The 12,996-nt window shown below is 45.6% G+C and overlaps 1 protein-coding gene across 2 annotated transcripts in view; it reads left to right on the top strand.

Annotated features, from left to right (window-relative positions):
- Positions 1-11,850, top strand: part of CDK8 (cyclin dependent kinase 8) — a 114,845-nt gene extending 102,995 nt beyond the window's left edge. For both annotated transcript variants that reach the window (XM_029210231.1, XM_029210230.1), the window contains exons 13-14: positions 9,782-9,876; positions 10,693-11,850. In XM_029210231.1, coding sequence (XP_029066064.1) covers positions 9,782-9,876; positions 10,693-10,756 — 159 coding nt within the window. In that variant the 3' untranslated portion in view covers positions 10,757-11,850. The remainder of the gene's footprint in view (positions 1-9,781; positions 9,877-10,692) is intronic.
- Positions 11,851-12,996: the final 1,146 nt, after the last annotated feature.

Below are 12,996 nucleotides of genomic sequence, written 5' to 3'. Positions count from 1 at the left end.
TGGGCTGCAGCCATGTTTGGGCAGGTGCTTTGCCGGGGCCCACGGCAGTGGAGCTTCTCTGATGCCTCATCCGTGCAGAATGCTCGTAGGACCCACTCTGAACTCAGGATACGAGGTGCAACTGATGCCCAGGGGGTTACCCTTGACTAATGGATTAAAAGAATCAATGGCGGACTTCCCTGGTGGCGCAGTGGTTAAGAATCCGCCTGCCAATGCAGTGGACACGGGTTCGAGCCCTGGTCCGGGAAGATCCCACATGTCACGGAGCAACTAAGGCCGTGCGCCATAACTACTGAGCCTGTGCTCTAGAGCCCGTGAGGCACAACTACTGAGCCCACGTGCCACAACTACTGAAGCCTACGTGCCTAGAGCCTGTGCTCCCCAACAAGAGAAGCCACCGCAATGAGAAGCCCGCGCACTGCAACGAAGAGTAGCCCCTGCTCGCCGCAGCTAGAGAAAGCCCGCGTGCAGCAACGAAGACCCAACGCAGCCAAAAATAAATTAATTAATTTATAAAATTAAATTGAAAAATAAAATAAAGAGTTAAACAAATTTTTTTAAAAAAGGATCAATATATAGATGCTTCCTCCTTTGATTTCCCGAAGCAGAACAGTTTGGAGAGGCATTTCGTAAGGCACTTTAGAAGGTCTTGACAGAATTGAGCACCAGTCACCCACGGTGGCAGCCAACCGAATAATGCATCCTTGAATTGGTTTTCCTTCCTTGTTCCCTCCCTCACCTCACACTACTGCTCCCTGAGATCACATTCACACGTAAATCAACTGCGCACAATGCTTTGTCTTGGCTTCAGCACTGGGGTAGCATGGAATCCAGGCTAAAAAAGTGTGTTCAAAAGATGTCAGCGGTGAGGAAGCCATTGTTGGTCAAGTAGGTCATGCTAGGATGTGCTTTGCAGTAGTATCAATTTACTAAGATTTTCCCTGTGGTAGTTTGGGATGAGCTACAGGTGGGTCATTGGATTGGATTATGAAGAAGTTGGGGCCCTTGAACAGTATGGGAACAATGTGTGTGTGTGTGTGTACAAAGAAGATGTGTGTGTATGTGTATTTTTACATATATACACACACTCATCTTCTTTATCCATTCATTCATTGATGGACACTTAGGTTGTTTCCATACCTTGGCTATTGTGAACAATGCTGCAATAAACACGAGGATGCAAATATCTCTTTGAGATACTGATTTCATTTCCTTTAAATAGATACCCAGAAGTGGGAATACAACAGTAGTTGTATTTTTAATTTTTTGAGGAACCTCCATACTCTTTTCCATAGTGGCCGTACCAATTATTGGGCTGGCCAGAAAGTTCAGGTTTTTCCATAAGATAATGTAACAGAAAAACCCAAACAAACTTTTTGGCCAACCCACTACACTCCCACCAGCAGGTGCACAGGGGCTCCCTTTCTCCACACCCTCACCAACACTTGTTATCTCTTGTCTTTTTGATAATAGCCATTCTAACAGGTGTGAAGTGATATCTCACTATGGCTCTGATTTGCATTTTCCTGATGAGCAGTGATGTTGAGCACCGTTTAATATACCTGTTGGCCATTTGTATACCATCTTTAGAAAAATGTCTCAGTTCTTCTCTCCATTTTAAAGTTGGATTCTTTGGTTTTTTGCTATTGAGTTGTGTGAGTTCTTTAAATATTTTGAATATAAAACCCTTTCCAGAGATATGATATGCAAATATTTTCTCCTATTCTGTAGGTTGCTTTTTCATTTTATTAATGGCTTTCTTTGCTGTGCAGAAGCTTCTTAGCGTGGTGTATTGGGTTGGCCAAAATCTTATGGAGAAACCGAAATGAACTTTTTGGCTAACCTGATACTTCCACTTTTATTTTACTTTTGTTGCCTTTTCTTTTGGTTAGTGTCAAATCCAAAAAATCATTGCCACGACCAATGTCAAGGAACTTACCCTCTCTGTTTTCTTCTAGGAGTTTTATGATTTCAGGTCTTAAATTTAAGTCTTTAATCCATTTTGAGTTGATTTTTGTGCATGGTATAAGATTGGGGTCCAGTTTCATTCTTATGCTTGTGGCTGTCCAGTTTTCCTGACACCATTTATTGAGGAGACTGTCCTTTCCCCATTTATTCTATATTCTTGGCTCCCATGTGGTAAATAAGTTGACTGTATATGCACAGGTTTATTTCTGGGTTCTCTATTGTGTTCCATTGATCTATATGTCTTTTTTTCATGCCTGTACCATATCGTTGTGATTGCTATAGCTTTGTAATATATTTTGAAATCAGGATGTGTGATAATATCTTTAGCTTTGCTCTTCTTCTGTCTCAAGATTGCTTTGGCAATTGGGTCTTCCACGGTTCCATACAAATTTTAGGATTATTTTTTCTGTTTCTGTGAAAAATGCCTTTGGTATTTTGATAGGGATTGTATTGAATCTGTAGATTACTTAGGTAGTATGGACATTTTAACAATATTAATTCTTTCAAAAAAACGATCAAAGTATCTTTCCATTTATTTGTGTCTCACTGTCCTTCATCAAATCATAAAGTTTTCAGTGTACAGATCTTTCACTTCCTTGGTTAACTTTATCCCTAGGTATTTTATTCTTTTTGATGCATTGTTATGGTATCATCTTCTTAATTTCTCAACCTAGTAATTTTTTTAATTGGATGCTGGATATTTTGAATTTTGCTTTGTTGGTTGCTAGACCTCGTTATATTTGTTTAGTGTTGAATTTTGTTTTGGCACGCTGTTAAATTAACTGGATCCTTTTGATACTTGTTTCTAAGCTTATATATCAAGTCTAGAACTGCCTTTAAGTCTAGGGCTAATTAGTCCCCACTACTAAAGAAATGTCCTTCTGAGAATTCTGCCAGAAGCCCCAGCTACCACTCTGACTGGTAGGACACAGACTATTCTCAGCCCTGTGTGAACTCAAGGAAGTGGTTCTCAACCTCTGGTAGAGGCCTCTCATGCATCACTTTGACTTGAAGGGACCCTTTTGCAGATCTCCAAAGCTCGCTCTCTGTGCAGCTCTCGCTCTCCAAAACATTGCCCTTAAATTCCAGCCACCTTAGCTTCCATGCAGTGCAACTTCCATCTGCTCAAAACACCAAGCACACTGGACTTTATTCAGATTCTTCTTTCCTGTACTGGGAACTGCTTTCAAGCAGTAAGCTCATGCAACAGTAAGACTCACTTTGTTTCTTGGGGAAACAGTACTTGTGCTGTCCATTGTCTGATGTCTGAAAACCAGTTTTGAAATATATTTTGTCCAATTTTTGAATTGTTTAAGGGGGAAGGGTAAACCTGGTCCCATTACTCCATCTTGGCTGGAAGCAGCGGTCACACCCGGAAACAGTTTGTTAGGTGGGTCAAACGTTAGGCAGATTCACAAGTTTTATTAGCATCATGATATAAGTGAGTTTGAGCTTGATAAGACAGTCCGTACATTTTCCTAAAATCTGTGTACTCTGTGTCATACATGACCAAACATAAGGCAGTCTGGTATATAATGTGATCCTCTAGTTTCCCAAAGAGAAGATTAAAAAAGGAAAAGCTTAGATGGATAGATAGAGGGTATACAGATGGATGATAGCGATTTAGACGTGGATATAGATACCCTTTAAGAGACGGAGATGGAATGCTTAAATGTCTGCTTTCAGTTATAAGTATGTAAATTACACATTAGATAAACTAACATGGTTTTAGAATATTGCTTTTTCCTGCTCTCACTTAACATGAAATAATTTTATTCGATCACTTATATGCGTCTTTGGCTTTAGTAATTTTGTCCTTGCTATTATCTCTTTTTGAGTTTCCTAAAACATCATTTTATATCATCAGAGTTGTATGAAGCACAGCCCTTTTCGACTTTCAATATATGTTGCTCTCTCTGGAAATTTTACCCAGGCCACAAGGAAATGGCTTGCCTTTCTGTGCTCGTCTTTTTTTTGTTTGTTTTCACTTAGTGATCACCACATGTAAAACACTTACTTTGTGGCTTTTGTAAGTGATTTTTATAAGCATTGTTAACAATATAAACAATTGTAATCGAGTGTCACAGCCCCAAGAATAATTACTAAATACTAAACCTGTTCAATTTTTTTGTCTCTGTTTTTCAAAATCCATTCCATCAAATGACCTCTATAATCATCCAAAGCTAGTGTTTTAAGGTCATTTTAGACTCAGCTTGCAAGATAAAATATAGGGTGTCCACTTAAACTTGAATTTCAGGTAACCAATAAATACATTTTGGTGTAAAAATGCCCCACATATTGTTTGGAACATACTTATACTGAAAAAAAAAATGTTCTGTATCTGAAATTCAGATTTAACTGGGCATACAGAATGCCCAACTACAGATTTTTCTTTGTCAAATCCGACAGTCCTGTTTTAGACCAATGCCTACCTCAATTAATCTTTCTAAGATATTGCTTATCAGATGATTCCTTCTATTTTGAGTGATAATATTGAGAGACGACCTCACTTTATATTTAGGCAGGAACAGTAATGTCCTCCGTCATTTTCTTCCTGAGTATGTAATGCCATAAGCACCCTTAAATATATTTCCAGGCATTTTCCCTTGCTGGAAGGTGGAAGTTAATTCAGAGAATAAAATATTAGGAAACTCAGTTCACCAATTTTCTGAATATGCCGCCAGAACCCGTATTACTAATTCAAGCACGATGTCCTTAACACGGGTTTGGACTGGGTGAGCGTGCTCACTTTTCTTTTCATATTTTCAGCTTTATTTTCCCTGAGCCTTTCGGCACACGGACAGTTTTCAAAGGCAAATGTCATCTTTCTCACCACCATCCTGACTGCACAAAGTGTAGGTAGGTATTTCCTAAGCCACACATGCTTGCGAGGCAATTTAAATAGCAAGTCGGTAGGATCTAGGAGGAAGTCTAGGATTAAAGAATCTTTTTAATCCAATTGACTGTTTTTTCTTTTTGTTTTACAAAAACATAAGTCTTGAGGACTGAGTTTCTTCATAAAACTAAACATGTTTTCTTCATTTATTCTTGGGCATGGTCACAATAATGCTTTCATTTCCCCCTGCTATATTATTTAGAAAGAGTAATTGAGTTTACCCCAGTACTGCGGAATCCTGGTGGGGTGTCAGATCTTTAATAACTTAACTCGTTCTGTCACTTTATTGAATTAGGAGGAAAAAATAATGTTTGCCACTTTGAATCCCATTTTAGAATCTATGAAAAACTGCTAAGTTCATCTGTGGTTCCTGAATACCCTCGGTTAATATCAAATTGTACCCGGCTTGAATCATTTCCTATGATTCAGAAAATCATTTTTGTTCCATCCCCAAGGATACAAATTGGAAGTAAAGTGATAAAACTTGGAAGTAACACAATAAAACATCCCTGGGAACCATGAGAATCTTAGATTAACCACTTGGAGGGTTTAAGTTCTTGCCCAGATGTGCTGGAAATATCCTTTCCACACAGTGAAAATATTCACTGCCTTCTTTAATGCAGTGATTTCTCTTGCTTGCTTGCTTACTTTCTTCTTCTCCTCCTCCTCCTCCTTTTTACTTAGAAAAGTAGCTGCTGATCTTGCTGGCAGATGACACCACTAGTTCTGAGGAAAATTCGAGAGCTCCCCACCTTGGAGGCTGATGCAAGGTGGTAGGGGGAGCTGAGTGCTTGGGCCAGAAACTTCTTCATGCCCTGGCTTAAAAGGCATTTCTTCCAACACATTCCTATCCCTAAAGAGCATCCCTGCTTTCCTTTCCAGCACAGTTCTTCCCCTACCAGCCAGACAACTGACATTAACCAGAGCCCTACCAGCCCTGTCACCCTCTCCCACACCGGTGACTCATTTTATACGATCGATTTCAGCATTCTTAAAGAAAGAATTTTTTAAACTATAATTTAACAAATGGCACTTCCTTGGTGCTCTGGTGTTTCCATTCTTAAGGGCAAGTGCTCCCGGGGCCAGTGTGTTCACAGCATCCTCTCTCATCCTGTAACTATCAAGCCAACTTGAAAAGATGCCCGGCGGTCTTTCCTTTACAACTTGATTTCTTTCACAGTAGTTTATACTGAATGATGACCTGTGGTCCAGAGTGAGACTGAAAATGGGCCGTCTGCTCCTTGCCCAAGGGAATGGCAAGTTCTGGAGGAAGAAATGTGGAACTGTGTTCCGACCTGTGCTGGTCTCTTGGGGAAGCACTGGGGCAAATCAGTCTGCTGCTCTGGGGCTCGGGTTTTCCTGCATGAAACAGGGAGTGTGGAGAGTAACAGGTCCAAACAGGAGGACTCCAGGGCCGCTCGTGAATTCCAAGCTGTGGCTGGCGTCTCGACAGAGTCCCAGTACCCGTGTGCATGGGCGAGCTGAGCCTCCCAGAGGGTCTGGGGCAGGAATCTCCTGAGCTCACAGCATTCTCTGTCTGCGTGGACCGCCCACCCTCTGCGAGCTTCACAGGAGCAGTACCCAGCCTGATGTGCTTCCCCGAGGACTCTGGCATCCAGGGGTGGCAGCCGGCATGGCAGCAGGCAGAGAGGGGGCACTTGATGGTTAAACGTCAGTTTAACTAGTTCATCTACAAAGATGATGTTTACAGCTACAGTTTCTAGTCGACATTTCCCCCGCCCCCCCGCACGGAGCAGAACTCAGAATGGGGGGCATCGGGCAGCAGGGAGAAGGGAGCAGTAGATGCAAGGTCAAATGTCTTCACTTCTATGGTTATTTTAAATAGATTTTCATTGCTTTTTCTCTTCCTGGGGGAAGTTGCTTAAATATCAAAAATTTTGATTTTCGTTATGTACTAAAAGCATGGAACATTTCCAAGCACAGTTAAGTACTTGCCTAACATCGTCCAGAATAAATAACCAGGGACATAATTTCCCTGCTCCTGTTACCTCGCGTGGCTCTGCACCACACAGGTTCTCTGGGCTTGAGCAGGGTGTGGTTGCTTTTGTCTCCAATCCTAGAAAATGTTGTGTTCCTTTGTGTTGGGATAAGAAAAAAAGGGTATTCTGGTCCCTTTGAGTCAAGAAAATTCTTTCTTGCTTTTTAAAAAAAAAAATTTATCTTATTTTTTTTTAATTAAAGTATAATTGATTTACAATGTTGTGTTAGTTTCGGGTATACAGCAAAGTAATTCAGTTATGCATATGTATGTATATATTCTTTGTCAGGTTCTTTCCCATTTTAAGTTATTACAGATATTGAGCATAGTTCCCTGTGCTCTGCAGTAGGCTCTTGTTGTTTATCTATTTTATAATATAGTAGTGTGTGTGTGTTAATCCCAAACTCCTAATTTATCCCTCCCCTGCACTCCTTTCCCCTTTGGTAACCATAAGATTGTGTTCTATGTCTGTGAGTCAGTTTCGGTTTTGTAAATACGTTTGTTTTATCATTTTTTTAGAGTCCACAAGTAAGTGATATCATATGATATTGGTCTTTCTCAGTCTGACCTACTTCGCTTAGTAGGATAATCTCTAGCTCCATCCATGTTGCTGCAAATGGCATATTTCACTCTATTTTTTAGGCTGAACAGTATTCATGTGTGTGTCCATTCCTCTGTCAGTGGACATTTAGGTTGCTTCCACCTCTTGGCTATTGTGAATAGTGCTGCTGTGAACATTGGGGTGCATGTATGTTTTCAAATTAGAGTGTTCATCTTTTCCGGGTATATGCCCAGGAATGGGATTGCTGGATCATATGGTGATTCTATTTTTGGTTTTTTAAGGAAACTGCATACTGTTCTCCATAGTGGCTGCATTTACATTTGGCTCCATTTACATTCCCAGCAACAGTGTAGGAGGGTTTTGCTTTTCTAATTTCACGATACCAGTACAGGCGGACCTTGTTTTATTGCACTTTGCTTTAATGTGTTTCACAGATACTATGTTTTTTACAAACTGAAGGCCTGTGGCGACCTCGTGTTGGTCAGGTCTGTCAGAGCCGTTTTTCCAACAGCATTTGCTCCTGTCTTCCTGTCTCTGGGTCACATTTTGGCAATTCTCACAATATTTCAAACTTTTCCGTTACTGTTACGTCTGATTATGGTGGTCTGTGATCAGGAATCTTTGATGTTACCACTGTGACTCACTGAAGGCTCAGACGATGGTAAGCATTTTTCAGCAGTAAATTATTTTTAATTAAGGCATGTCCATTTCTTTAGACATAATGCTATTTGACGGCACACTTCATAGACCACAGTATGGTGTACACATTAACTCACATGCACTGAGAAACTCCACATTCATGTGATTTGCTCTCTTGTGATCTTCCCTTTCTTGGTGGTTTGGAGCAGAACCCGTGCTGTCTCTGAGGTCTGGCTGTATTTGGTTTGTCTGTGCCGAACATAAAGGAGCCCAAAAGCCTGAGAGCAGCCCTGGAGGCCAGTGTCGCCTTCCCCCCTGCTTCCCTGCTTCTCTGTCCACTGTTCACCAGGTGCCGTCAGGTCCCCACTCCTGCTCCTGTCTTGGGGGTGAGGGTATCAAGGGTAGGGCACCTACTTCCTCCCCTGTGTTCTCCCTGGCTCTTGTCTCCGTAAGCCAGCACGATGCCCCACGCTCTGTGAGCATTGAATACGTTCCGTAAAGACACAGTGGGCGCTGACATTTATAAGTGCCTTGTTCATGTCAGCCACCATCTCACCATCTCATTTAATGCTCACAGCCATCCTAGGCCACAGGCCCTATTATTATTCCCATTTTCCAGATGAGGAAGCTGGTGCTTAGGAGGTTCGCATTTTACCCAGGATGCACAGCTCCGGCAGAGCCAGGATTCCACTGAGGCCCAGCTGCCTCTGGAGCTGGCATCTTTACCTCCACAGTGAATCAGTGATGTCAGTTTGTTCCATTAAGTCAATGGAGAGGGGGGCAGCAGTCTTGGGACAAAGCTGACCCCGAGGATGGCAGAGCAGAGACCACAAGAAGCCGGGGGGCTGGAGGTGGATCTACCACGCTGGAAGGCTGTCCCCTCGCTGGACTTGCAAATTCCAAATAGCCTTGCTCTTTTTTTTTTTTTTTTTTTTTTTTTGTGGTACACGGGCCTCTCACTGTTGTGGCCTCTCCCGCTGCGGAGCACAGGCTGCGGACGTGCAGGCTCAGCGGCCATGGCTCACGGGCCCAGCCTCTCCGCGGCATGTGGGATCCTCCCAGATCGGGTCACAAACCTGTATCCCCTGCATCGGCAGGCGGACTCTCAACCACTGCGCCACCAGAGAAGCCCTAGCCTTACTCTTGAAGCCATGTTAAGTTGGTGTTTGGCTATTTGTAATAGAAAGTACTCTTACTGACATACACTGGGCAAGCTGGGTCTGCAGTCCTTCATTACTGCTGCGTCTTCCACTTACTAATTATTTACAGAGGTGCTTCTTTTCCGCAGGAACATATTCATTAATGAAATGTTAGCAAATATTTATCATATACCAGTTGGAAATCAAACTACACCAGTACATGATTAAAAATGTGTTCACGTGCTTTTGTTCTCGTGAATATATTTTTTTTTCTGTTTCAACTTCTGTGTTTATTTCATGCCCCTAAGAGTTTATGAAACTGTCCGGCTCTACATGGAAAAAGAGGTAACATTCATTTCTTGGTGGCGCGTCACAGGCATGCTGTCTGGGCAGAAAGCCCTTTTACACTCACTTGCAGGGTGATTTATTTCTTTGCGAGCTGCACAGTCGCAGCCTTGTGGGAAGAGTCCACCATGTTCAGACAGCAGTGACAGGTTTAGAAATGGCCTGTCTTTGTCCAAGCCAAGTCTCTTCTGGATCCTTGATTATGTCTAAATGGTGCTCTTATCCTTACACAGAACCCACCTTCTCAGTCCACGAGGAAGCACTTGATTTGTTTCCCAGCCCCGAGGATGGGAGAAAGCAGCAGTCTAAAGGGTAATCACACAGCCAGGTGAGCTGTGGCTTGGGAGAAAATGGGTTTGAATGCTGAAAGAGTTTGGTATTATGCTAACCTATTTACTAAGGAGTCTGCTCAGCCCTGCCTGGGAAATTGGATGGGCAGGCAGGGAAGGATTCCGGACACTTCCAAATGGGTACACCCCGGGTAGCTCTAATTGTCCTGGCTGGAGAGAGGGGGGTGAGCAGGCAGTCATGAGCCGGCAGTGCCCATGGTGCGTGTGACCTGGAGAAGACAGACCTACAGATGTGGGTGAATGAAGGTCTTCACAGCAAGCCCAGCTCTTGTGGGGGGAGCACCTTGGGCTCCAGCGCCCACAGAGGACTGATTTCCCTAGTGCTATGGCTCAGATTTGCTTAAGTGACAAGGACAGCCAGCGAACAGGACAACGGAACCAGGTGTTTCCAGGAGGACAGGCACCCTGATGGAGTCTTGACCAGGCGAGATGACCCTGGCCCATGGTCCTGACATGCCTGCACCCCTCTGTGGGTTTAGGAGGGCCCTGTCCCCACAGAGTCGGCAAGGTGAAGACTGAAGACAGACAGCGGCTGTGATGTTAGAGTCTCCTAGGGCTGCCCTTAAAACTTCATTCATTCCTTGGGGCCAGCCAGACATCGTGTTAGATTCCAAGGATGAAGGAGAATAAGTGTGTGTGTTTGTTGGGTGGGTGAGGGGAAGGTGGTCTGTGTTACGAGTCGAATAATATTTTGCATGTGCTAAACTAGCTTCTTATTCACAGAAATGTTGTCCTAATCCGTTCCTAAAATGAGAAATTTTATAACACAAAGTCATTCCATTTGTAAACACCAGGGGCTTGAGAAACAGGCCCACGGAGGGGCTGGGAAGCCTTAGAGCAGCTGGATTCAGCTTCTGAAATCATCCTCCAGATGTGCGCCAGACCCCGCCCAGCCCCTGGAGAGTGCCTGCCGCATGGCCTCCAGGCCCCCTCCCGGAGGTTTCCGAGTGAATCTCTCCCACTTGCTGTGACATGGCCTGCAATGTCCAGCTGAGGCCAGAGTCAGCCCACACCTCTGCGGATGAAAGAGCGTCGGGACTTCCTGGAGGAAGTAGACATGGCTTGTGACAATCTTTTGGAAAGAGAGGGTCCCCAAACCGGGACCAGGACAACCACAGCCCCGCTGGAAAGGCCAGGCCTCTGGTCTCCGAGCCTCGCTCACCAGGTGTATGCCCGGGAGCCTGCAGGACCGCTGGGCCCCCTGGTGCCTGAGGAGCCTCCAGTGCAGACCCTTCAACACTATTTCCCAATGAAGTTACACACGCAGACCCAGAGAAAACTGACAAGAGTGGAAGCTACTCATCCCATAACCTTAAAATTGCATCCCATCCCCACTCCTCACACCCACCGGGCCCTAGGAATTAATCTGTTTTTTTTTAGCGCAGTAATTATTTTGTGACAGGCACAATTATATGCATTGTATCTGTGCAGGCGTGACAAATCTGTTGATTTGTTAAACTGTGAACTGTTAAAATACTCCAATATTTTTGTAACTGCTTTGGCATTCTTCATTTTAAAAAATATATCAGGTGATTTAATAAAAAGTAAAAAAGGAATCGGGCCTGGCCTTTTTGAACCTCAAAGAGGTCCTGCCTGGCCTGGGTGGCAAGGTTCACCCAGGTGGAGAGAGGCCTTGCTCAGAGTGTGGTCCCTGGGCCAGTAGGTCTGCCTCGCCTAGAACTTGTTCAGAACACGGACTGCACCTTTGCATAAGATCACCCAGTGATTCCTAACAGCCGCAGGGAGCACAGGAGAAGATGTGTCCAGTGCTCTGTCCCCCAGCACTGGGCCCCTCGCTGTTTGGGGTGAAGGGGTGAGCCCCCTCCAAGGCAGCACAGAGCCCCCCAGGGAAGGTGAAGGTCATGGAGACCTGGGCTCCCAGATCCAGCCACTCCTCCCTCATTCACAAAAAATTATACTGTTACCACTTATTGACTTTTATTTGTCAATAAAAGCTCTATGGCAATTTGCTTTCTTTCTTGTTTTATAAGTCAAATTCCTGGAGACAGAAAGTAGAATGGTGGTTCCCAGGGCCTGGAGAGCAGCGGAGATGGGGCCTTCATGCTTAATGGGGACAGAGTTGCAGTTTTGCAAGATGGAAAGAGTTCTGGAGACGGAGCGGGTGATGGTTACACAACAAGGAAAATATCCTTAATGCCACTGAACTGTACACCTAAATATGGTTAAGATGGTAACTTTGATGTTACGTATATTTTACCGCATTAAAAAGAAGCGTTAAGGAGGTATAGTCAGTGGGACGCAGTGGCTGGTTCCTGGACAGGAAAGAGGAAGAAGCAGCTGTCCTGCCCGGCTCCTCCGGCTGTCCTGACTCACGGTTACACCCTCCACTTGCATCTTCCCAAAGCTGAACACTCTCGCGGTCACCAACAAAGCACCTACAGAGGCTGCACCCGGGACCAACGAGGGCCCGGGACCTGATGGAGAGGACAGTGCGGGGCGCGGCTCAGCGGAGCCCGCCGCCGCGGGAAGGATTCTACCGCCGCGCGCGCGTTTAATGGGGGATGCTGCCGCCGCGGGAAGGTTGCCGCTGCCGCCGCGGGAAGGTTGCCGCCGCCGCCGGAAGGATTCTGCCGCCGCCGCGGGAAGGATTCTACCGCCGCGCGCGTGGAGAATGGGGGATGCTGCCGCCGCGGGAAGGGTGCTGCCGCCGCGCGCGCGGAGAATGGGGGATGCCGCCGCCGCGCGCGCGGAGGATGGAGGATGCAGCGGCGGCGGGGCGGCTGGGTTCCCGGCGGCCGAGGCCCGGCCAGAGGCGTGAGGGCTGTGGTTTGGCGCCACCACTTCCAGGCCAGGGCCCCGCGTCCTGTGTCTCCTCTTTGTGCTCGCGGGCCTCAACAGCCACCCTGAAGTGGGAGCTGGAGGAAAGGGGGTCCCTGGGCTCCCCAGGGCGGCGTGGGGTCGGGGGAGCGGCTACTGAGGCCTGAGGGGCGGGGCTGGGGAGGGATGGAGAAGGGGGCGGGGAGGAGGGGGCCCTGGGGGTGGCCGGGAATGGGGGGTGGGGGTGGTGAAGGGCCCCTGAGGAGCAGGGAGAGCCCCGGAGAGGTGTGGGCCAGAGGACCAAGGTGGGAGTCCGTCGC

Source organism: Monodon monoceros, unplaced genomic scaffold (genome assembly GCF_005190385.1).
Source record: "Monodon monoceros isolate NGI ecotype Baffin Bay Population unplaced genomic scaffold, NGI_Narwhal_1 Super_Scaffold_8, whole genome shotgun sequence".
Classification (NCBI taxonomy): Eukaryota; Metazoa; Chordata; class Mammalia; order Artiodactyla; family Monodontidae; genus Monodon; species Monodon monoceros.
The sequence above is the reverse complement of the archived record's forward strand: the minus strand, read 5'-3'. Positions and strand labels throughout refer to the sequence as shown.